We start from the raw sequence: 25,281 nt of genomic DNA, 5'->3' as shown, positions 1-25,281 counted from the left end.
ATGTTAATATTGGGCTTCCAGTATGAAATTGCAGTCTGTGTGCTTCCACCACCTTGTGTTAGAGTATCAATGGGATTATTAATGTTGTCACCCATTCTTGATGCATGTGTACCTTAAGTTTGAGCCTCTGTTGGGCTCTCTCTTGTATCTTTCTGCATTGAGTCAGCTTGGTTGAGTTACTTACCAAGGAAACTTGCTTAGCCTCTCTCATTTATCAGAATGCTTGTACCCCTGCTTTCGGATACTTTTGCAGTTATATATTGTTTAGACAATTTTAAACTTGAGTTATAGCAATCAAACAGTGAGTCCAGTGGTGAAGAAGTCTCAGAATGTTTGACGTTCTCTTCAACAGGCAGCTAACCTATCCAGTGTTGATTCATTGGCCATTATGCTACTCTGACTTTGTTGGATAGGTTTTTATTCTCGCCATGCACCTTGAATTGCAGCTGCTAACTTGCGCTTGTTAGAAAGAATTGTATTAATTTGTCATTTGATTATTTAGTTTATTTTGTTGGATTCAATACTGTATAAAATTTGTTTAATTACCATTATGATTTGGTGCTTAACATAGTGTATCGGATTTTCTATAGTTATTTCTATAGTTATTATTACCAGCATCACGATACTTGGCTGAGAACTTGAGATAGTTATATTTTGATAAGTTAATCATGTTTCATGATTTTAAATGCAAGTTTTAACTTAGGTTTCCTAAAAGTCTTTCATAGCTTATATGTCTTGTAATGCCATTTGTTCATGTGTTTAACCTGCATATTATGATGTCATGCACTTGTTTTGGTGCTCAAAGAGTTGCTATGAAAAGGATCTTCTTACGCATTGATATTTATTAGTTAATTTTGTATTTTTTGTAGCTATTGCTTTAGTTTCTTCCCCCTCATGTTCCGCATGTTGTGGCAGCTTGATCTTAGGTGTGGGGCAAAGAAATCATTTGCTGATTCTCCTAAGCAGTGTCTGGCATTGAAGTCTTGTGACATCAGTTCCACTCGTCCCCATCAACTCCTTGTTGGTGGCAGGTAACCTTTTTGGGCTCCTTCAATCCTAATTCTTGTCTTGAACTTTAAGAATGTGGACTGTTACTAAATATTGCTTTTTATTATTTTCTTCCTTCCCCTTCCCTTGATGCTTGCACAGTGATGCGTTTGCACGGTTGTATGATCGGAGAATGCTTTCACCTTTGAGCTCTTGCCAGATGAAAACGAAGCCACCTCCTTGTGTTAATTATTTTTGTCCAATGCATCTTTCTGAGCGTGTATGTTTAGAAGCTTTCAGCATAATGTATTGACTATGTAGGTTCTAAGCATGAAATTGTTTACTTCAGCATTCAGAGTTTGTTGTTGTACCTTATTTAACTTATATGGCTGTCACAATAATCATGATTTTTTCATACTTGCTTGAGCTTTCTGAAACAATTCTTCACCTTTTAATTGCTTCCTCCACGGTATTGCATCATATTATTGTAAATTATTTTCTAACTCAAACCTGCTGGTCTCAAGTTTAAAATTGTCTATTTTCAGAGAAAGTCAAGCTTGCACCTGACACATGTAACATTCAGCCCAAACGGTGAAGAGGTGCTCTTGAGTTATAGCGGCGAACATGTTTACTTAATGGATGTTAACTGTGGTATGCCTTATATCTTTTATTGTCTATTTCAAGTCTTTATGTATGCCCAAAGCATAACTGACATGTTCATGTCTATGTTCCTGGTACATGACTAACATATCTGTGCCTTGTGCCAAAATGCATGATGGGTAGTCAAAGTTCAAAGCATGGTTTTCCGAACTGCTCTGAATCACCTGATTCGGGGCATGCTGAACTGTGCCGGTGGCTAACCAATGCGGTTTGGGTATCGATTCAGAATGCCGATGAAAATGGAGCGAGGGAGAAGGAAAGAGAGGAAGAGAGGGAAGGAAAGGAAAAGGCCGGTGGTGGCCTGTCGAGGCCTCCAAGGCTTCTGGGGCTCCCGATTCTCCGTGAGATATGAGAAGAGAGAGAGAGAGAGATAAAGAGAGAGGGAAAGGGAGAGGAGGGAGCGAAAGGCGACGAAGAGGTTGCCGGAGGGCCGTCAGGTGGCCACTAGACAGCCCAAAACAGCCCCGCAGCAGCTGAGGGCTCGGAACATAGGCCCCTATTTCGAACCTTTGGCTGTCGTAGGATTGTTTTGGGCTATCTGGCAACCATGGAGGCCACTTGGTGGCCTCCCCACCGCCTTTTGCTCTCTTCTCTTCTCTTCCTTTCTCTCTCTCTATCTCTGTCTGCTCTCATTTTCTTTTGCGAAGGAGTGTAGAGCTCGGGAGGCCTCGGCGGCCCTCGGGTGGCCTCCGCGCTTTCCGATGGCCATCGCTAGCATCTCCACTAGCTTTCCTTTCCTTCCCTCCCTCTCCGTCCCTCCCCCCTCTCTCTATCTTTTCCTCGGTTCATCCCTCGTTTGTATGTCGATTTGGACCTGGTACAGGACGTACCGACTCATACTGCCACCCGGCCGGCATAGGGTCGAATTCCGAGTCGGCGCTTTTTGGTTCAAAATCTAGAGCATTCATCATGTTTTGCTCATCATGAAGATAAAAAGTTAAATGTGCTCCATTAATTTACACAACTTATACTGTTACTGGTGTTTATTCTTGCCGTTTGAGGTGAAGGTCACAAGTATCTGAGATTCTGAAGTATTTGAGTTGGAGGAATTTTATATGATATTTAATGTGGTGAAATCATGGTTTTAAATGTGGGGTCTTTGCACACTTGCTTAAAGATGATGCCTGGTAAGGTAGATGGGAAAGCTAGTAAGGTTTCTTGATGGGAGAAATAGGATCCACAGCTTTAGCAGGATTAGGAGATACATGAATTGGAAGCACTCTATTGGCACTCCAAGTGTTGGCTGTTAAAACACATTATTCTGTCAATAAAATGTTGATGCAAAGGTGAGATCAAATTGTTTGAAACGTCTTACCAAGAGAAAATTTTCATGTTATCTTGAAATTAACTAATAAATTTGTATCATGGTATTGCCTCTTCTTGTATCAGGGTATTTGGATGTGAGTTGTCAAATGTCTGCTTAACAAACCTAACATCCTTTTCAGATCAGCTATGCTCGCAAGTTTATCCCATTTTCAAATGAGGACTGCTAGAATTAGTTGTGCATGTAGGTTGAAAATGCAAATTTTCATCCACACTTTACGTGGTCAGTGGTACCACAACAAATGCAAACATGTGCTGGGTGGTCCCTGACATACATCTCTATATAATAATCTAGCACTCCTTATTTCCCATGTATAATATGGGTAAAATCCGTATTTATATACATATATAAGAAATTTTTTGTAAGATCTGTATTTATATGTATATAAGAAATTTATTAGGAAAAAGAGTATGAAGAGAAAGAAGAGAGAAGACAATAGGGAGTTTGCTGGTTTGTTTTTAGGAGCTGCCTTGTGCTATTAATTTGTGAAATAACCAACTTTCATGAATCTAAATCATTCAAAGAAACTTTAGAAACTTCTCACAAGTGACAAAACCATGGAACAGACTAATACAACACAAGAATGATTTTTATCTTCACATTTCATACCTCTTAACCACTGCATAAGAAAACTTGTGTAGGCTCATAAATGTGGTAAAGTAAGTTGACCTTAAGTATCCATCTACATTTAATTTTAGTTTTATCATTTTTTTGTTAGAACAAAGCTTGAAAAATTCTTGATATAATTTAGAACTAAATAAAACTATATTATAGAAAAATTATAAATGACTTATAGAATAATAAGAAATAAAAATGATCAAATCTGGAAGCGTGTTGGACACTGTCCTAAGGCGTATTTCCATCCTTTGTGTAGAAAATCTGGAAACACCACCCCAAGATACGATCGGGATCCTCCGCATGCGAGAATGATCGTGGGGGAGGTTGATGAAGACTCTTTCAGCACCTAGGAAAAGAAAAAGAGGAATTGCAGTAAAAAATAGAATTGAAGGAAACTTAGAAAGAAGAATAGCTTGAAAGGCTCTTGGATTGTATATTGGATTAGATCCCAAAAGACCCTTTTTATAGCCAACCAATATGACCGTTTGTGGCATTGAGGTCTTTAATAAGAAGTCCGATGGTCAGAATTTTTAATACGGAGTTCAACGGTCATAAAATTAAAACTAGATTAAATGTACATGACCGTTAATAATTAGGAATCCAATGGTCAAAAATTAAAATCATGATAATAAATGAATTAAAACATTTAAACAATAAAATTAAAAAATAAAGTTAAAATACTTGGAGAAAATCTTAGGAAAGTTTTAAGTTTTTCTTTTTGGATTCTCTCTAACAATCCCCCATAAAACTCAAAATTTTTCAAAAAATTAAAAAAAATAAAATAATACAAATTTTTGGGTACTTATACTATGCAATGGTTAAGGTGATTGAACCTTACTTAGTATGAATAGTTTTCATCTAAAGAAAACGAAGTGAATTAGGTCTTGAAGTATGTTTTTTTGATCTAGACTTTAACTACCATGTACATATTACAGAATTTCTTCATCGTTAGTTTGTGCATTAGTGGCTCTATACATGTACCTTAATTTTTCATGAGAGTTACTAGAGATCGTCCATATTTCATATCTGCGGTCATGTACCGATATTCTCATATAGGTGAGGCCCTCCAAGGATGTGTGTAGTGTCATATCTCAAGAAATACCTCTCGGATCTCATTCAGAGATAAACTCTTCCTAACCACTATATAAGAGCACTAATCAGTATAGGGATGGGATGGGGTCTATGACTTCTATATCAGATAAATCACATGTGCTTCCTGATCAACTAATTAGCTTGTTATTATTATATGGAACCTCCTTCAAGGATCTCCTATCATAGAGATTGGGTTCCTACTATTGGAAGGTCTATTATAGATAAAGCCCTATCCCCCTCGATGACTCTAAGATCTTAGTCCTATTTAAACCTTTTGTAAGGCATACGTCTCAAAGATAACGGATAAACAGATAACAATAAATATAGTGTAACTTAATCCGAATATTGCAATAAATATTCAACACATAATATATCGTACCTCTCCCGTGACTATATAAATCATGTACTTGTAAGCATCCTTGAGAAACTATTGATGTCAAAAAAATCATTATTAAGCAAATCCAAATTATGCTATTACATAGATCACCATTATCAATGGAATAGGAAAAATAATTTTTCATGATGCATAGAATGTCCATGCAATTCAATGTAAATTAAATATGTGATAGTGTAAATGATATATTCTAATAACATATATATATATATATATATATATATATATATATGTATATGTATATGTATATGTATATATGTTTATCTATATATGTATATGTATATGTATGTATATGTATATATGTATATGTATATGTATATGTATGTGTATGTATGTGTATGTATGTATATATAAAACTAAATATGAGGATTATTTCAACAAAGTCCGTAGATACCTCATATTATCCAGCTCAGGGAATCTGGAACATGTGAGGTATCAATTCTAAATACACATATCATGAAACAAGAATATTGAATTGTTTTGGGTTTGTTAGATAATCATGCATTGCTGCTCTCATATTGACCCATTAAGGAGGGAATGGTATGCTCTCTATGCAGTCCAACAACCAAGCATTGGTACGGTCTGAATTCTCTAGCATTTTTTTTTTTTTGTTTCTTATTTACATAGTCTGAATTCTCTAGCATGTAATCATCTAGCTTAACGTACTAGAACTTTAAATTGAAGAAAGACAAAACACTTTCAGCTAGCAAAATTTCATAAATCACCCCTCACGATAGAATAAGGACAAAATCAGCATGCCTGAAATAGTTATGCACATTTTTGGTGTCGTGCTTTACCAATATTTGCTAGTAATTTAGTGATGCACAGTGACTGTTGATTCCTTAGCAGCATTATGGTTCTTCAAGACAACATCCTGGAGCCAAAAGACTCTAGGTAGTGTGTAGTGTGTATATATATACACATATTTATGTGTATGTATATATATATATATACACACACATAGGTGTATATGTATGGGGTTCTCATACACCCTTCCTTATGAAACATATAATGTTTGCTTGCCTACGTACACATACGTCCATGTCTATGCATGTGCGGATGCTCGTATTTTAAAGAGGCAGTTGGTATGGGATGATCAACCCAAGATCAAGGATGATATGGATGGAGGTGTTATGTTTGGTTGCACTACGATGATCCTACATAATAACGATCCTAAATTATCCCACTCAAATCACTGCTCATTCTCGTGATGGAATATTCGTCCGAGGTCGGCAATTCAAGATCATCCTCGGATAGTGATCTTGGGCTAAAATTTGATAATGAAAATATCCCTCAATCTGACGGAAAGATTGGTATATCAATATATAGTTAATATATTATATTAATATATTATATCTGATATTATATTATATTGATATTATATTTTGTATTTATGATATGTATTATATTATATAATATATTATTAGTCATATTATTATTCAATGATAATTTTAATTAGAGTAGACATATCTTATTGTGCTTTATATTTATATAATGAAGATATTTAATATATTACTTCAATTTTCCTTATTTTTCTAATCAAAATAAATATTAGTATTAATAAATAATATATTATAAGCATAAATAAAAATATTAATTCTATAATAACAATTAATATATTTTTATAGAATATATTAATAATTAATATATTAATAATATATTAATATTTTATTATAATATATTTTATATGATTAATAAATATATTTTTATGGAATATATTAGGGATAGTTTTGGTATTATATGGTCAGTGATCTTAGATTCCCATAGAATACCAAATAGGTTGCTCGTGGATACTTGATGATTTTTAATCATTGGACCATAGCCTATCAAGCACAATGATTTTAGATCATTGGAGATTAGATTATCTCAGGATTCAGATCATCGGTGATCCTTATAGATCACCATGGTGATCCCATTTTGATCACCAAATGCCATCTAATAGGTTATCTCCATGCTAATAGTCCCTCATCTTATGATGTATGTTGGAAAAGTTAGCATAATCAATGGGATGGTTGACATTATGCAGATAGCTGATCATAGTATTCTATATTATTCTTGTTCGAAGTGTTGTTTAAACGGTCCTCCATGTTAAGGCTTATTATGTTGGGGGATCTTTCATGGGGAATAATGTAGGACTTAGTAAGACAAGCAAGATGTAGAACATCTTTATCATGAAGATTAGATAGTCATAGGCAAGGTATGCTAAACTGGTACCAGGGCTCATATTGGCTTGTGATTGATTTGGTTTGGTATGGGTCCACACCATACCATTTTGAGCATGCCAAAATAGGGAGGGGGAGGGAAGGGAAGTTGAGGGACAGGGAGGGAGGAAGAGAGAGAGGGGGAGGCTTGCCGATGACTAGAAGTGTGGACGCCATACATAGTGGCGAATCCCCTTAGATCACCTAGGATGGCTCCAATGTAGACCCTAGGGGGTTTGGGGACCATGGAAGAGGGCCAATGTTTGCGAGGAGAAGGCTGGTATCTAGGGAGGAGGGCTGCAGTAGATGTTGGGGGTGGGGTTTGGGAGAGAGAGAGGAAGGGAGGAAGCGGGTGAGAGAGGGGGATGCTTCCTGCTGACCAGGAGTGTGGACACCATGCACAACTGCATATCCCCTTAGATTGGCCAGGATCTGATGAGATGGCTTTGATTGGGGGCTGTCAGGGGTTTGGGGACCATGGAAGAAGACCAATGTTCCCCCATCACGGTTGGGGGGGGTGGGGTGGGGTGGGGTGTTTACTTGTGATGGCTATCATCGAAGAGGGGCGAGCGAGTGGTATCTGGCGGTGAAACAAATGAGAGAGCCCTCAAAGATGCTCAAACCATCGAACCAAGGAACCAAGGACCTAACTTGCTGAACTTTTTCAATTTGGCATTGAGTTAGTTCTATATGGTCCGGACTGCCAGGTTTAGGTCGGTTTGGTTATCACTGGTCATAGGAGCTAGGTCACCTAGATTTTTTTTTATTTTCCTTGAGCTTAAAGTATGTAGAGGTTGTGCATGGAAGCAACATTCCATATGAAATAGTAATTTTGGTGCTAAAATTAGTGCAAGTGATGCTAATATGTTTGAGAAAGTATATTTGTACTTTAATTCATATTTTCTTCATGATGACTGCGAATGTACCTTTTTTTTTTTGAAACTTCAAGATGGTCAGGGCAGTATGAGATACACTGTGGATGATGTTCCAAAGCAATTGTATATAGCTCCTTTACTTAAAGAAACAAAAGTACCTTCGGCACCAGCAGGTTCCTCGGACAACTTGCCTGAAAGAAAATATGATTTGAGGAGGGTGGGAAGCTTTGATCTTAGTTTAATAAATATCCGATTGCTATGTCTTTTATGTATGTGCGTCTTTATGCCTGTGCTAATACCCAACTGTAGCTTGACATGTGCAAGAAAATGGTTCAAGAAGCAGCAAAAGCATTGGAGGATGGCTCAAACTTATTTTATGGAATCGAAGCGTGTAATGAAGTACTGGACGGAAAAGGTCCTAAGATTGGCCTTGCATTGGGACATGAATGCTTGTGTATTCGAGCAGCATTGCTTCTTAAGGTTCGGCATAATCTTATTATTCTAAGTATTAAATCAATTTTATAAGAATCTGGCAAACATGACATCTTGGTTTCAGAGGAAGTGGAAAAATGATGTTCACATGGCTATAAGGGATTGCAACAAGGCTCGATTTATAGATGTTTCATCATTTAAGGCGCACTATTACATGTCCGAAGCACTTCTCCAGGTACTCCTTAATGATTGTCATAAATCAGTAAATGTTCTTTTGCACTTGGATAAGCTTCTCTACCTCTCAAAGAATTCATGTGACATTTGATATTAGATCCTTCTAAATGGATTTCTTTTGAATTGCTTGAAATTTGATGCAGTTAGGGAAAAATAAAGAAGCTTTAGGGTATGCAGAAGCTGCTCATAATTTAGCTCCATCTAACTCTGATGCTGCTCAAATGGTAGAGCAAATAAAAGATTGTCTTGCTGCAGGTTAGTCTGTAAAATTTGAATCTTTTGTGTCTTTTGCATTTAAGGGCTCTCTTGCTGTAACTGTTGTCATTGTGTATAAGCATAAGCCTCTTAACATCCTTGGAGTCAAATTTCCCCCATTTTGTTGTTTTCTTGCATTGTGAAAGAAAAGCCTTTGACAAACAACATATCTGCTGTTCTTTGTATCATGAATCTTTGTGAATAGAGGGTAGGCTCCTTAATTGCAGTTGGAGCAAGATGGTTCTGTAACTCTTGAAATGTTACTTCGGGGGCTTAGTATTAGTTGTTTTTCCTCCTAGGCTTGTAATAGGTGTTTGTTGATCCTTTTTGTCAACTAATAAGTGGGACTTCCAAACTTGCTAATTTTATCTCTGTTTGCACTGTATGTATTGCCAACCTTTAGTTGAGGATTGCATAAGAACAAGGTGGTTTGCCCATAGAATGGATTTATTTACCTCGTCTGTGGGGTGCTGGTGTCAGGTTCTTGAGCCCTGCTTGGCATGGTGGTCAATTTGCAAGTTTCAGTTTTTATCCAGAAACACATAAATGGAGATAATACTGGTGTTTGGTAATCCTATTTCTATTTTAGTTTTTTGAAAATGTTTCTAAACATCGTGAAACCAGAAAATGTGTATTTAACTTTTTTGAAGACTAGAAACTGCCTACCACCGCTCCTATCAACCGCTAGTGTCCGTCGCTGGTCACTGTTGTCTGCCACCCCATCCACTTGCTGCTGGCCACCACACCACTGCCTCCAACACCATCACCATATTCACCGCCAACCAAGTTTCATTTGTTTTTGTTTTTTATAAAAAAGGTAAAGTGGTTTCATGTTTTTTTTAATGAAAAGACTGAACTAAAAATTGGCAACCTTGTAAAATGCTACCTTAGTTACCAGAAGTGGGTTGGGTGTAGGGATGGGGAAGTTCTCGTAAAAATATTAGTAAGAGAACACTTGTAAAGTGGGTGGGGGACGAGTTTTGGAGTAGATTTGGAAGTAGGTTCACCACTCTAATTGGAAGATTTCTGCTACCAATGTCAGAATAATTATATTTTTCATGATACTTCTGATATGATGCCGTTGTATTTTCTAAAAATTTATATGAAGCCTATTATTTTTCTTTAGAGCTCATTATTCTTCTAATGGTTTGATATTTACAAGTTACTCTTTATATTAGGTGATTGTACATCCACAAGCATTCACTTTTATCTGTTAATAATAGGTTCGCCGTGCCGGTATCGGATCCCAGATCGATCGATCGGTGGTATGGTTCGGCACGCCATGGTACCATTCTATGTTGGGCCCGAACCGACACAATAGAGAGGAGGAGAGGGAGAAGAAAAGAGCGGAAAAGAGAGAGGGAAGGGGAGGGAAGGAAAGGGAGAGGGGTGAATGGCCTTTGGACATCGCCAGAGGGCCATTGAGGCCATCGTTGCTGCTGTTGAGGCTGTGGGCCTCGTCCCGATTTGACAGAACAGAGAGGAGAGAAGGAAAGAGAGGAGAGAGAGAAGGGGAGGGAAGGAAAAGGAGAGGGAGAAATAGTCTCCGGAGGCCTTATGGAGGCGGTGGGCCTCCATTCAATCGAAACAAGGGCTTTGGCACCTGTTTCTTTTTTATTTTGGCTTTATTAGGCACAGTTGGCAAAAACGTTGCAGACTTCAATAGAAAATCTCAAAAAAAAAAATGGGGAAGTCGACAATGGAATTGCCGACTTCGCCTGATAAACACAAAATGGAAAAGAATTAGGGACTTGGGCTCTTGTTTTGATCAAATGGAGGCCCACTGCATTCGCAGAGCCTTTGAAGGCCATTTCTCCCTCTCCTTCTCTCCCTCTCTCTCTCCCCCCTCCCCCCCTTCTCTCCCTCTCTTTGCTTTGTCGGATCGACACAAGGCCCATTGCCTCAGCAACGGCAGCAGTGGCTTCACCGGCTCTTTGGTGGCCTTCGAAGGCCGTTACCCCCTCATCCTTTTCTTTCCTCCCCTTCCCACTCTCTCTTTTCCTCTCTTTCCTTCTTCCTCTCTGGTTCCTCATTTGTGTCTCGTTTTGAAGGCTAGAATTGTCCTAGTCCACCGCCGGTATAGTTCGGCATGCCTTGAACCAGACGGTATAGGATGGTTTAGCCTTTCTTGGTTAATATTATTGTTTTGGTAGTTCTTTCTAACACTTGCCATGTGGAATTTATTAGCAGCATAATTTTTGTATCTGTATGCTTGATTTTGTAGTCACTGGAGTATAAGATAGGGGAATTGAGCCTACTTCTTGCCAATATGGAGAGGCCATGGACTCAAATCTTTTTATTTAACGAACTCGTTATAATGGAATCAAGCATCATATTGATATGCTCTGCATTTAGAGGAAATGTGCATTTCATGGATCAAGGTAAAGGTACCATATTGTACTGCTCCAGAGAAGTATTTTCTTTACCATGCTGGATAGGTATGGGCACGGTATGTAGGTATGTGCCTTTCTATCTTGTATATCAGTCTGACTGACATGCACTGGCATGGACCAACATGGCCCAGCAAGGACCAGTTTCCTCTGCCACCTGCCCTAGCACGTGACCAAGTGTATGCTCAGGAGTTGGCAAAACACTTTTCTGTATGTGCCATGCCATGCCAACTTATGACTGGCAGAGGTATGTCAAACCGTTCTTTATTGCATGCAATCATCTAACATGATATACATTTAGCATTCCTTGTATATTAAATTGCCATTCATGTGTTTCAGTATCTGGTATGGTGAGTATATTATTTTTAAATTCTTCATGTCTGAGTTCTTATGGTGCCTCTTATTCATTCTCATGCTTTTTATTGCCAACCTAAAGTGCTGATGTTGGAGTCTGTTATACTAGGCACTTGTTTAGATTTATTGGCTGTCCTTTTTCTTTTCCATATTTTGTTTTATTTTTATTTTTTTCCTTCTTTTTCTTTGGGTAGGGTGGGGAGGTGGAGTTGGGGTTCTAAATGGATGTATTATATTGGTCACCTACTTCTGCATCCATGTACAATTTCATGAAATAGTGGATGGTGTAACTTGATTGCAAATTGCATCTGTGTAATTTGTCCTGATCATTGTAATATGAACTATCTAAAATATATTATAGCTACAGATCCATTTCATATATGAATTTTCTATGCAAATTGTAATTGAAGAATTCTTCTTTCTTATTGGTTGTATACATTGAGACATAGCAAATTCTCACATGTACAAACAAACACATTTTGTGCTTTGCACATTGTACATGCATTTCTCAGGTCTCTACAAAGTTTTTATATCAAGTGTGCTGTGTTATGTTACTCTGATACAGCTGAAGCCGAGAAAAGCAAAAGGGACAATGAAGAAACAACTAAGAGTGAAGTGCGACATGGAAGGTTAAGATCCTTGGGTGATGTACTCATCCGGTCAGAGCTGAGTAGCCCATCTCAAGAGGGTCGGTATGATAGAGAGGGATCTGATGATGAGGAAGAAATGGAGCTGGACTTTGAAACATCAATATCAGGAGATGGGGGTCGTGACAATGAGTCAAACATTCTTCGAGGAAGTTTCAATTTGAGGTTTCATCGAAGAGATGACTCAGTAAGAGAAAACTGCAGTACGGATGGTTCATATGGATCTCCTTCGTCTTCCTCTCAACACGAAAATTCTTCTTATCAGGTTTTCTTCCCTCCAAGATCTTTTATGTGAATCTCGCTTGTTAGTAATGACAAGTAGTTAGCACTGCTGATGCATTTTGGTATTCAGATTTGCATGCCATACATCTCAAGAATTTCTAGCATTGTGGGGTCCCCTCTGTTCCTAGCTGTTTTTCCATCTCCACCCACCCCTACAGTTGGAAACTTGGAATTGTACCATTATTCACCATAATTATTCATTGTTTCAACAGTCAATGGGTCATCATGCTGTTCAAAATTGTCCAGTGGCCTGTAAGGATGGAAATTCTGTACTACATTATTTGATGTATGCGATGGTTGTTTTAATATTTTATTGTTCTTCTTTTGGGTTCTCTTTCATTTTATTTTTTTTCATTTTTATACAATATGTGGCTTTTTCTATATTCTGCAGGCTGAAGTTGCGATTGATATGAAACAAAGATTTATTGGCCACTGCAATGTGGGGACAGATATAAAGCAAGCAAGCTTTCTTGGCCAACAAGGTGCAAAAAACAAGCATGTTTTCTCTCTCTTTCTCTCTCTTATACTAATGAAAATACACCTTACAGAATAGTTGAACTTTTCTTTAGTTCATAATCTAGGTTCTTTATGTGGGAGATTGCCTCTTTATTTACATATTCTTCTTGTTTGTTAGTGCTGGATTGGGTTCATCCAACAATTTGAGTCTTCTGTATATTTTTCAATAAAATATGCTAGGCTTTGCATTCAAATATGAATTGCCACTTCACTGCACCAGAAAGAAAAGAAGGTAATATGTCAATTTCTTGAATGCATGATTTTGGAAGAGGGAAAGTATAGAGTATCATTTTTAGGCCAAGCATTGAGACCTGGAAGCTGAAGCACCCTATAATTTTGGAAAACTATCAATAACCAAGGTTTCAAGAACTGGTACCGTGGCTTGTATCGGTTTCTGATTGGTACGGTACGGTACCATACCGTATTGACAATAAAAAATTCAAAAACAATCTTACCCAACGGCTAAAAAACAAAAAAGAAAGAAAATCAAGCCGATTCGGACCGAACCAGTATTGTACCGCATCGTATCGGATCAAACCGTCCGGTATCAGGCAGTTCGGGCCAATACCGTACCGAACCGACTGGTTCAATTTGGTTCAAGTCATTTTTCGAAAAACCAGCTTGAGCCGAACCGGTTTTCTGCCGGTACGGTACGGAGTGTACCGGCTGGTTCAGGTCGGTACGGAATACCATGTCAATAACACTATGCATTTTGCAGATATTTCCTTGTGCCATCATTTCCATGGAGATCAATCTATAGTTTAATAGGCGAAGATAGAATGCACTGCATAGAATTATTCAATTTTCATTCATGATCAGGTTGTAGACGATGTGTCCTTCGGAATGTGGTTCTCCACATTTATTTAATGGGACATCTGGAATGAACGGGTGTGGATCTTCAATGAAAGGGGCAGGAATGCGTTTTATATTTAATGATATGACTGTTTCTTGGTTCTACAATTAGGTCTCTGATGAGGATGGTTACCTAATACAATTTTCTTGACCATACACTTTGTGAGAGTTGCTCCAACTTTAACTCTCCTTCATCCCAATGACCACCAAGTTACTCTTTATCATTTTATGCTTTGAGCCTCAATCCTATCAAAGCACCTCAAAACAGAAGCAACATTCACAAATTTATTTTTAATTCACAGAACATTTGCATATCTTTTGAAAAAGAAAAAAACAAATGTATCTACAACCTATTTCTAGTCTCTTGGCAAAGTCAAGTGAAGTGCAAGACATGAATGTATTATCAGCTTGTGGAAGATAACTAGTTCAACTATTACATCCTCATTAGTGCTTTACTTGTGCAACCTAACCCTTTCTACAGAGTCTGTTATGATTGCTGTCGAATATGCGAAGAGGAGAGGAAATGATCGATCTTCTTGGCTTATCTCTTTTTATAGAACTCAAGTTTCCTTTTTAGTTCCAACTGATAAGAACACTAGGGTTAGTAGTCATAACTTTTTGCTCTAAATCTATTTTATGAAAAAAGCTCCTTGCCTCCTTTTGCATGGTAAGTACTGATGTGCATGTAAGTTGTACTCACATTATCAATGTTACATCTGACGTTAATAAAATCAATTTAATAACTTAAATAAGGTTTTAAATCCTGTGGGACAAAGATGTCTCTGTTTCTCGATGGAACGGGATGCCTTGCCCGTTCTGTCCTGTCCCGACAGCAGTCTTGGTCATGCATCTTGATGGATATCCTCCATCTTTCATTCCTTTTTTTCTTTCTTTCTTTTTTCCTTCATTTTTTTTTCTTTTCCTCTACCTTTCTTTCTTTTCCTCTTTCTTTCTTTTTCTTTTCCCTTCATATCTCTCTTTTTTTCATTTTTCTTCATCTTTTTTTTTATTTTTTTTCTTCATCTTTCCTTCCTTTCCTTCTTTCCTTTCTTCTCTCCCTATGTGGATGGATTTTGGAGTCCCGAGCCTGTTTCAGTACCGTTTTCTCATAAGAACGGAACTGGACGGCTAGGACGGCCCGCATCCCGCCGGGACGTAAAAACCTTGACCCCTAGATGAAATTATCAAACTTCACTTTCGTTCTGTTAAATCTGTATTTTCCAACCATTTAATATATCATTTGGCTATTAATGTTGTATACCTTTATACCTGTGACCTCCTGATTTGGGACAAACCTAAAGATACACTATGCCATATAAGATGAATTGCAACAAAGGGAATAAAAAAAATGCCAACAAGCATAATCTAATACTTTCAATGTTTTGTATGATAACAAAGAAACCCAATATGACACAGGCATGCAATAAATGTTGGCTTAGATTAGAATTGAAGAAAACCAGCTGTGAACACTCTTAGGGTCTGTTTGGTTGCCTAAAAACCCATTTGCATGTAAAAGGATTCGTGGTTGCACATAAAAATGCTGCAAAATATTTGGATCTGCAAAATCTGTTTTTATGTAGCTGTAACTGCAAATGCATTTTTTGATCTTTTGGTCATATGGTTGATATCAGATCACTTGAAAGAGAGGTGTAAGAGGAGGATGATTGGAAACTGCTGGTGGTGGTGGTGGGAGACCATGGTGGGAGGGCTCTTTTGTTGTTGTTGTGTTGGGGAGGGGGGAGAGCACGAATGGAGGGAGAAGTGTGGTGGTGGATGGTGGTTAACTTTGTGGAGAAAGGTAGGAGAAAAGGGGGTAGAGAGGGGTGGAAGAGGATGAAGGTGGGCAACCAGTGGTGGTGGTGGGAGGTGCTGGAAGAGAGAGAGGAAATGGAAGAACGGGACAATGTTGGGCAGCTGGAGGTGGTGGAGAGAGGGGGGAGGGGGGTGAATGGATGGTGGTGGACAGCAGGGGAGGGGAGGATGGTAGCACATGTTGATGGAAGGGAGTAGCCGAGTAAGGAATAGAGAGGGGTGGAAGAGAATGGGAGGTCACCAAAGGTGGAGGGGGCTTGCTGAAGGGGTTGCTGGATGGGGAGGGAGTGCGCAGCCTTGGGCATGATGAGAAGGATATATTGTCCGGATTAGGTGGGATTGAAAAAAGTTTCCCACCTTACAAAAGAAAAAATCGTGACTAGATTTTGATGCTGATTCTGCCCTTCCTTGAAAATCCTCGTTTTGGGCGTATGACTAAATTCTCTCTTGAATCAGAAATATGATTGCCAGTCTGTCAAACAATTGGTTGAAAGCCTTTGATGATCTGAAACTTCTCGAGTGGTTTAGGTAAGATACATTATTGCTATGAAGTTGGATCAAGTTTTATTTTCCGTGTCTACGACAGGTCGCTGGGGTTTGTTGCAAATCGGTGATAGGAGATATTAGATCTTTGGCTTCAGGTTTAAGAAATGATTTAGATGGCTAGGTGGCTAGGGCTATGAATGGATGGTTGCTTGAGGGAATAATAGCGTTCAGGTTTAAAGACCGGAAGTGACAAGGAATTGAGTGAACATGAAGGTGAATAAGGTGGTGAAGAGGTATGAGGATTAGGTCATAAAATGATCGAGGGGTTATTGGCTTTAGAGCTGATGGTGCGCTGGTTAGAAATTGAAAGGGAGTTGACTTAATACCTTAAGAAGGGCCACTAGGAAACATTTGGTGGCTGATTAGACCTCCATCTGGCTCAACTGATAATGAGCACAGTCTGCTCTTATGAATATAAGGGCCAACTGCCATGTTTCGGACATCAGCAATAGCTGACTGCAAAGATGCGCAAAATAGGGTTGTTTGATGTCCTTATGAGGATGGGTATTATGCAGTTGAGACTGGATGAAGATGGAAGAGAGGAAAAGGCCAACGGAAAAAAAGGATGAGAAGAAGCTGGGAAGTTTGATGGAGAAAGAAGGGTGAGAGAGAAGAAATCCAGTGAATGGAACATATGGTACATCATGTATATCTTTGGGTTGAATCTGTTTAGCTCCTTTCTCATCAACATACGTACTAGAAAAACCATCCCTGCCAATTGACTCTAAAATTTCTGGTATATTTCTGTACGTATGGAGATTGACATCAGTCTAGGGTGTCCCCAAGCGGTTCTCTTTGAAAATGGTAGTTATATAGATAGGGTAGGTATGAATGGGAGTGGTGGTATAATGCTGCATGACATGGATGAGAATGGGTTGAAAGATTAGGGTGTTGGCAGCCAGCTCCAGGGATCAATTGAAGCTGTTGCTTTCTTAATCTTCTGCATCAAATAAATTGCTAATTACCACTTTTGGAGAAATATGCTTAAGCATTTGCACTAATCTTCCTGAAAATCTTGTACAGATCCACATGTCTGGCATGGAGCTTGTTTAAGGTGTCCTTTGGAAATCTTCTAGGTTGAACTCACTCCATTTTTCATGTTTGTGGAACTCTTGAACAAATATTTACAGCAGACCTATGTCTCACTTTATTTAGGTTTTATCTTAACTTTAATTTCATTGTGCGAGTCATAAAGATACCTAGCAAATGGTTGCATGATCATTAGGTTTGTTTTCAGGTGGAAATGAGAGACTTCATAAGGTTAAGATCTGTGACAATCTTAGGTAGACCATGACTTTTAGAATGTTTGATTAGATTGTCAAAAGCATGGTTCGCTATACCACCCCATACTTGGCGGTATGGAGCGTACCATATTGTACCGATACTGTACCAGTACATCGAATCATCCCGTACCGATATGGGTGCACCATATCATACTATATACCGACATTATAGTGGAATTTCATCGGTACGGAGTTCGGTATCGAGATGGCGAACCTTGGTCAAGAGAACTTAGAGGTGAAATCTTGCCCCAACTGGCCACATTGTCACCAAAAAGGCAGCTAAGTCCCTATTAAGTACCTCTATTTCCCAACGGCAAGAAATGATAAGGTGAAGAAAGTTGGAGTGATATTAGTTTTCTAGAAGTTTCTTACATAATGAATATCCCCACAGTGAGGGTTAGGACTTAGGAAGACTGCAAGCCTATAACATTTTAAGGAATATCTTAACTACATTTGACACATCAGCTATCTTATTTTAAGAAGCAAAACATGCCACTTTTTAAAAGAGTTCCACTATAACAATAATTGAATCATTACTCCAAATGGTCCCAAGTAGGCTGACTTCCAAGTAATCCCATTACAAAATCCATGCTGAGGTCGTGCTTTGGGGTTTGCAGCATTGGCGGCGAGTCCCATATTATGTCTCCTTCCCTTTAATTTGCATGTACTAAGTTGCAAAGGATATATTCCACATCACTCGAATATATGCCACATCCCTCTTCAGCCTGGTGCAATAAAATGTGTCCTTGAACAAGGCAATTGTTTTCACATACAAAATGGCATGCACACCTTGGAATATAACTCCTGGATCATAAAATTTCTTGATATCTAACAATGAATGCATAGCAGACCTCTAAGGTAACCATCTTTTTTATGTCCATCAAGGAGGTATAGATTTTGGAAAATCCAGACAGCATTGTGCAGATTAATTGTTCATTCATGTTTGATCACTGCAACGCATCTCATGCAAAATGTACATTATTCTGCTTTGTGTATTGGCTGCTTTATTCTCAGCACAAACAATGTTCTGGATAGAAAGTGTACTGTCAAATGAACTAAGCTTGCTTGTAGTAATGCTCACTGATGATTTGTCTCATACATTATGTCGCTTATGTAGGAGAGTTTGTTGCTAGTGGAAGTGATGATGGAAGGTGGTTTATTTGGGAGAAGAGAACAGGAAGGCTTGTTAAAATGCTTGCCGGAGATGAAACTGGTAATGACTCCTTTTCATTAAAAGTTGTGTCCTCAAAGGGGCAAACGGGGGACAGACCTAACCTTTGGCATTTTTTTCACAAAGTGGCTGCCCCAAGAATCGAACCCATGAAATTGTGCTTGTCAGCCCAAGCCTTTTACCATGGCACCAAGCTATGACCCCTGACTTCCTGCTGTATTTTTTTTTAAAAAAAAAAAAAAAACTTTTGTGATTGATTATGTTTCTTTTCTAGTTGTGAACTGTGTACAGTGTCATCCATTTGATTGTGCTGTTGCAACTAGTGGAATTGATAACACAATTAAGGTAACTATGATGAACAGAAATCTTAAATGGCTAATTATGACTGGAGAGTTGGATTCTAACTGTACATATTGGCAGATGTGGACACCACATGCAGAAGTTCCATCGATGGTCGCAGGAGGAACAACAGGAGCAGAGACTGCAGATGTGTTAAGTGCTATAGAAAACAATCAGCGCAAATTGTGCCACAACCATGAAGATGTGCTGTAAGATTATTATAACTGTTGCTCCAATACAAATTCCACACTTTTTTTATTGTATTTTTCTAAGTGCATGCTTGGCATTGGTTATAAGAGGGGGTTTTTCTTCTTGCAACTTTAAAAGGCGAAGTCTTTTAGGAAGAAAATTGTTGTTTGGTAAGTAATTTCTAACAGGATTTTGTTAAAAAATAGATATATATTTTTTTTAAAACTTTTAGGAGACATTAGGATTTGTAGCTTGCCTTACCGGGAGAAAATATTTTGGGGCGCATCTCTTCCCACGAAGTTTATAACATTGAAAAGCAACTTTTTTCATGTTAAAGGTTCTCTTCCCACAAAGTTCATAATATTGAAAAGCAACTTATTTCATGTTAAAGGTTTGAAAAGTTTAAACTTAGTTTTAACAAACAGATGTTTTCTCTCACAAACACACTATTTAAGTAATGTGTTTTTTTATTACGGTTGACCAAACACATTGTATGAGCACAAGTTCCTTATATACACTCTTTTCCAGAGGTGCATTTTACAAGCAATTTTTTATTAGCATTAGCAATGCCAAACACTCTCCAAGTGAGATCAATGCAGTGATTACCTTTCTTATGCTTGCCTGTTTGGAATTCTGGTATATTTTTTCTCTAGGGTGATGGTACTCGCAAAGCTGTAGCAACATGATATAGGACAAGTAAATTCCAGTGGAGGGACAATGTAGGCATCTAAGTCATCTTGCTGCATATCAACCCAAACCACAATCTTAGCACCTATCCTATATAGCCAGCAAGTCTTCTGATGAAAGCTATATTATGTTGATTTTTACCACTAGCAGTTCAGAAAATTTGGCATTATTTGTCCCTTTTTCTTGAATCTTGGCCAATTTTTGCAGCCTAAAAGGGGGGAAGGGGGAGTTGGTTACCTTCCTATATTCAGCTGGTTGGATGTGAAGAAATAGGAGTGCTTAGTTGCTTCTCTCTCTCTCTCTCTCACACACACACACATTCAAAACACAGGAAACGAAGAGGAAAGAAAAAGGTGTCCAATGTCCTTTCTTGACTTGGTACAGACTGATATTTGGTGGAATTGTCAAGTTTGGCAGGTAGTAATCAGTACTACTCGTACCAGTTGATACTGAGTACTATGATCTGGTCAGACTGGTTTGCCTAGGAACTAGGTACTGACAGCCAGTTTAGTACTGATTCCTCACCAGATTGATATGATAGCTGAAGTACTCATTTCGATTCCTTGGTTGAATTGCTAAACTTGGCAGTTATTTCACTAAAAAGTCCTTTGCTCAGAGCAAATATATTTTGATGCTTACAACTATCATTTTAGAAGATTAAAAGAACTAAAGTTTTCAAAATTTCTTCATTAAGCAAGGTGAGATGAGTCTTGGCTATTTTTGTGATAGGGTAGAAAAAACAATAGAAAGAAATCATCACCAGAAAAGAAATGAGTTTCTGAGTCAGTGTTGTTAAGTTCTTTTCTGATCAGGTAGTATGGTATGTATCATACCAACCCAGAGGGTATTGGTATGTATGATCCAGACCGGTATCTGTACTTACAGGGCCCGATGTGCCCTGCATATTGACACATGGTACTATTTGTCATGCCAGCTACAGAAGTTTACTATATGTCAGGTGGGGGCATACCAACCCATACTGAAGCATACATACCATAATGAAAAGGAGCCCTCTCTTAGCTGTGCTTTGTTTCAACCCATATTGTGCTGCCCCCCTGTCTTGTCCTTATCAATCATGCAGCAGAGACCCCCATAATCGTGTCTATTCCTTTTTCCGACTTCATGGTGACTAAGGTTTCTCTTGTACCATTTGAGATGCTTAACTGAAGGAATGATGCTGGCCAAGCAACATACTTCTGCATCTCTGTGACTGAACGAGAGGAATGCATCCTTTGAGTGTTCTTTCTTTGGAACTTATTAAGTAGCCAGCTTCCTACTAAAGCTCCTTGCTTTTAGCTGAGTTTTTCTTGTATCCGTCCTTTTGAACATACAGATAAGAGGCTGCAGATGTCAATCATAAGAGTGGAGCCCGTATAAGTAGCCAGCCAGTAGCCACTCTCATTTTCCACTGATTGTTTGATTATACTATCTCAAGGAGTACTGTATAGGAAGATATTTTAGATGTGAAGCTTATCTATAGGAACAGAGGGAGAAACACCTAATCAAACCAAGATTCACTAGGTCAAGCAAGTAATCTTGGTCAGGATTTTCCTCAAACTGCTTCTATTGGATATGGTTTAACTTGCTCCATGTACCGGCCTCAACGTTTCCTTTTGTTGCTAAATGATGTGAGACATGCATGTTATAGTTAGTTTATGATCTTTACGATGCATATTAGCAAGAGCCATTGGGCAATATGAGGATAATGCTTTGAACCAAGAGCCTTTTTGTAATTTTTCAAGATCATCAACAGGATAGTTCTTAAAATTCAACGGAATGATTTTCTTAATGTTGCAGAGCATAATGTTTTGCTCGTATTTTGGCTCCTTGGTGATGCCAGAGTTCCTCTTGGTGGGCAATGGCATTCTATAATGCATAAGAACTGGTAGCCATTATTACCTTGTTTTTGTTGTTTACATTTTCATAACTCTTGATGTGAAGCTTCTGTTATTTAATAATTATATCAAGTTAATATTAATATATACTTCCTAGAAGTATATTGAAGCATCCAAAGTAAATCATGCCACCTGATCGTTTGTGCAAAACCTTTTATCTCCCATATTATTTTGCATGAAACAAAGATCACTAGGTCAAGCCAATTGAGATCATGTTCTGTTACTTTGCTGATTTCAGAAGTAATTTTGAAAGACGCCTAAGCGTATTTCTCCTTGTTGGAGAGCATTTGTCTTGGCTTATTGTTTATGCCAAAGATCATGAAACTTACTGATTCTTCCTCTTGACATTAATGTTCTTTTAAGTTCTAACTATAAGAGCCAGTAGTTGTTTTTTACTTATTTTTTTGGTAGTTTCTGAAGTATCACTGGTTTGTCAAGACGCTGCCCTTGGACTTGATCTGGGGTTTCGGTTGTATCATTTTTTTCATTGTCCTTATTTCCGTTTTCTTATAAAGCAAGCTTAACTTTCTTGCTGGTATGAACTTCTAGGGAACGTGTCATTAAATTGTAGAATTAATTTGAAGGATGTAAATGAATCTTACTACACAGATCTCATCCTGATTTTGTACTCATAATTTCTGAAATATAATTATCTTACTAAATGACAGGTTATATTCTTTTTGAATATGTGAGCATGCACAAATTTTGCATGGATTGTATTTATTTGTTCTCTGTATTGGCTGTTTATTTTAAAGATGTCCGGATGTCATCATGTGGACTGAGTTTACAAATTAGTCCACCCCACCATACACTTCTTATTAATCCATTTTCAATTTGTGGCTGAATCTATGCGTGCATAGGAGACTTGTTCATATAAGTCCTCTCAACTTTAAGGCTTCTTCTGTATCTATGTTTTTCTTCAAGTAATTAGGTCACATATCATGCAGGCCTTTCGAATTCTTGGAGCGATTTAGGATGCCTGAGTTCGCTGAAGGAACTTTACATCCTTTTGAATGTGCCCAGAGCTAATATGTCAACGCTCAGGATTCTTTCTTTTTTTTTTTTTTGAAAAAAAAATAGAGCTATTACCTCAGATACTTATTTTGGTTTGTATCTGATCCAGATATCATATTGTATCTTATTTGTTACAGTAAGTTGGCTTGGTATAAGTTCAACATGGGACGATACCATTGTTGGCATTACTCGAGCGACAATACCATTGCAATTTCAGTAATTTAAGATACGACGACCAACATTTTTTGTTACCTGAGTGTCTGGTGTGGAAGTGAAGCAAATTCCAGAGGAAAGACATGATTTACATATCATCTTATGGTATTTGATTTTTTTGTTTTTTTAATCCAAAGCAGGACTAAAAAATACAAAGCTTTGACTGTTCATAATTTAAGCTGCTTGAGAAAAGAATGGGAGCGACGTGGTACCTGAGATTGCTGCAGTGGGATACAAGCATCCACGCAATGGGGTTTGACATGTTGACCATATGCGTCGCATCATAGGGGCTGATTGCGTCACCACCGGTCATGTTACAAGAAAATCCCGAGGTTTGGAATTTGGAGTCGTTCTCGTACATCGAGTGTTCCGTGTTCAATAAACGTCGTCATGATGTTTTTGTGGGCATATTTTCCACCTGTTGGTATCTTTTCCATGTACACGTAGATTTATGTTTTGGGGACCATCAGTGCTTTCAAGACTATCATTTCAGTGTTAGAACCAGCTCAAACCCTTGTACAAACAATTGTCAAAGAACAGAATATAATATTTATGTCATTCTTTAACACAAGCAGTAAATGTGTGGAACATGTCCTCCTTTGCTATACGAATGGATCGCTTACCTATCACAGGGTTCTGTTGATTATACCAATTATTATTTTCATCAACTTCATGAGATTGTGTAACTTCTGTCGTCTCCGTATTTTTAAAAAAGCTGTTGCTCCGATCTCTCTTGCCCGGCGGCTACATGAGGTTTGCCGGCCCTAGCTACTTCTTGAGAACAAAGAGAGGAAACGCGTCAAAGTCGAGATGAGAGCAACTCGGGCTTACCAATTACTGCGCTGGTTGGCACCTGGTTGTTGGCTTTCCTAAAGAAATCTCCAAGCTGCTCACGGGCGGGGATGTGATCATCCGCTTATACCACCCAAAAATAAAATAAAAGGAAGATCCTCAAGCTCGTTGTTTCCACCGCCCAAGACAAAGAAGGGATTAGAACATTCAAGGGATCCTTGACACGCTTGATCATAGTCTCTTATCTCCTACGACCAATCTCAAGATGACCAAAATTTCATCAGACTCAATTCGTAAATAGCTGAAGAATCCAATGGGACTAGAATTTGGTAGGCACCCTCTCAAATTGGCAGAAGTCCGAAGAAAAACATAAATGGTGGCATATCCACCGTATTTCCCAGAAAACATGCTTCATAGTCTGACTATATTTGGTCTTGAATCGTGGATCTTCGTGTTCAATGTAGTTTCAACATTTCTTATGAGCATTCACTTCAGGATTTGCATATCCTGCTTGCCCTCTCCGATAGAATTTATAGGTTAAATAAGCATTTAACCTATGGTTAAAAAATAATGGACATAATTGGTGCAAGCAAATATGTTACCTATATTTTGTGATATTTATATATTTTTTTAAATCGTATGTGGGTAAAATTGAAAAATATATAGTTACATGGTTACAGCATTTCTCTGTGATGGAAAAGAGGGGAGGAGAGGAGAGGAAAGGTGAGGAGGAAGTCGGCGGTGATGGCGCTCCTTGTAGCCCTCCCCCTTCCTTGGTTCATTAGGCATGCGACTGCGGTGGAGGATGGTGGTGGTACAATCGAGGTTGAGATCCATGGAATTGGATCGATCGGAATCTAGAAAAAAGTTTTAGGCTTATGGTTAGTGTTTGAGATGGGACGAAGACACCGGAATCGAGAGAATAAGAAAGTGCAGTTGCCCCGGCGAGCGGCCCAATTTGGTTCCAGGTTGAGCCTGGGCTCAAGTTGGGCTCAGGCCAATATTTTTTTAAAAAAAATCTTCCGTAGTCCGGCCCAAAGTCAGATCGGGCTTGGACAGAGCCATGGCCTGGCACAGCCTCCTAGAGGATGTGGGTGCTAACGAAGGCAGAAGTCTTGCCAAGGAAAGAAGAGCAGGGAAATGAGGAGAGGGAGATGTCGAAGGAGAAACCCTCAAAAAGTTGATAGGATCCCAAAGGGTTGGATATAGGGTGGGTTGAGCCTCGGA

General features: G+C 38.5%; 1 protein-coding gene across 7 annotated transcripts in view; it reads left to right on the top strand.

Moving 5' to 3' along the window:
* LOC105041414 (protein ALTERED SEED GERMINATION 2) overlaps positions 1-23,300 on the top strand; it is a 56,509-nt gene extending 33,209 nt beyond the window's left edge. For 2 of the 7 annotated variants that reach the window (XM_010918384.3, XM_073254152.1), the window contains exons 7-19: positions 916-1,031; positions 1,150-1,267; positions 1,533-1,638; positions 8,226-8,368; positions 8,461-8,631; positions 8,708-8,818; positions 8,961-9,072; positions 12,382-12,728; positions 13,137-13,227; positions 18,872-18,967; positions 19,200-19,270; positions 19,346-19,473; positions 22,983-23,300. In XM_010918384.3, the coding sequence (XP_010916686.1) occupies positions 916-1,031; positions 1,150-1,267; positions 1,533-1,638; positions 8,226-8,368; positions 8,461-8,631; positions 8,708-8,818; positions 8,961-9,072; positions 12,382-12,728; positions 13,137-13,227; positions 18,872-18,967; positions 19,200-19,270; positions 19,346-19,473; positions 22,983-23,064 (1,692 nt within the window). In that variant the 3' untranslated portion in view covers positions 23,065-23,300. Of the gene's footprint in view, positions 1-915; positions 1,032-1,149; positions 1,268-1,532; positions 1,639-8,225; positions 8,369-8,460; positions 8,632-8,707; positions 8,819-8,960; positions 9,073-12,381; positions 12,729-12,957; positions 13,032-13,136; positions 13,241-18,871; positions 18,974-19,051; positions 19,150-19,199; positions 19,271-19,345; positions 19,474-22,982 lie in introns of those variants that run through there. The other 5 variants (XR_012139808.1, XR_012139809.1, XR_012139810.1 and 2 more) reach the window with 5 other exon arrangements.
* The last annotated feature ends 1,981 nt before the right edge of the window (positions 23,301-25,281 follow it).

Source organism: Elaeis guineensis, chromosome 3, assembly GCF_000442705.2.
Source record: "Elaeis guineensis isolate ETL-2024a chromosome 3, EG11, whole genome shotgun sequence".
Taxonomy (NCBI): domain Eukaryota; kingdom Viridiplantae; phylum Streptophyta; class Magnoliopsida; order Arecales; family Arecaceae; genus Elaeis; species Elaeis guineensis.
This window is presented reverse-complemented; position numbering and strand designations above follow the sequence as displayed.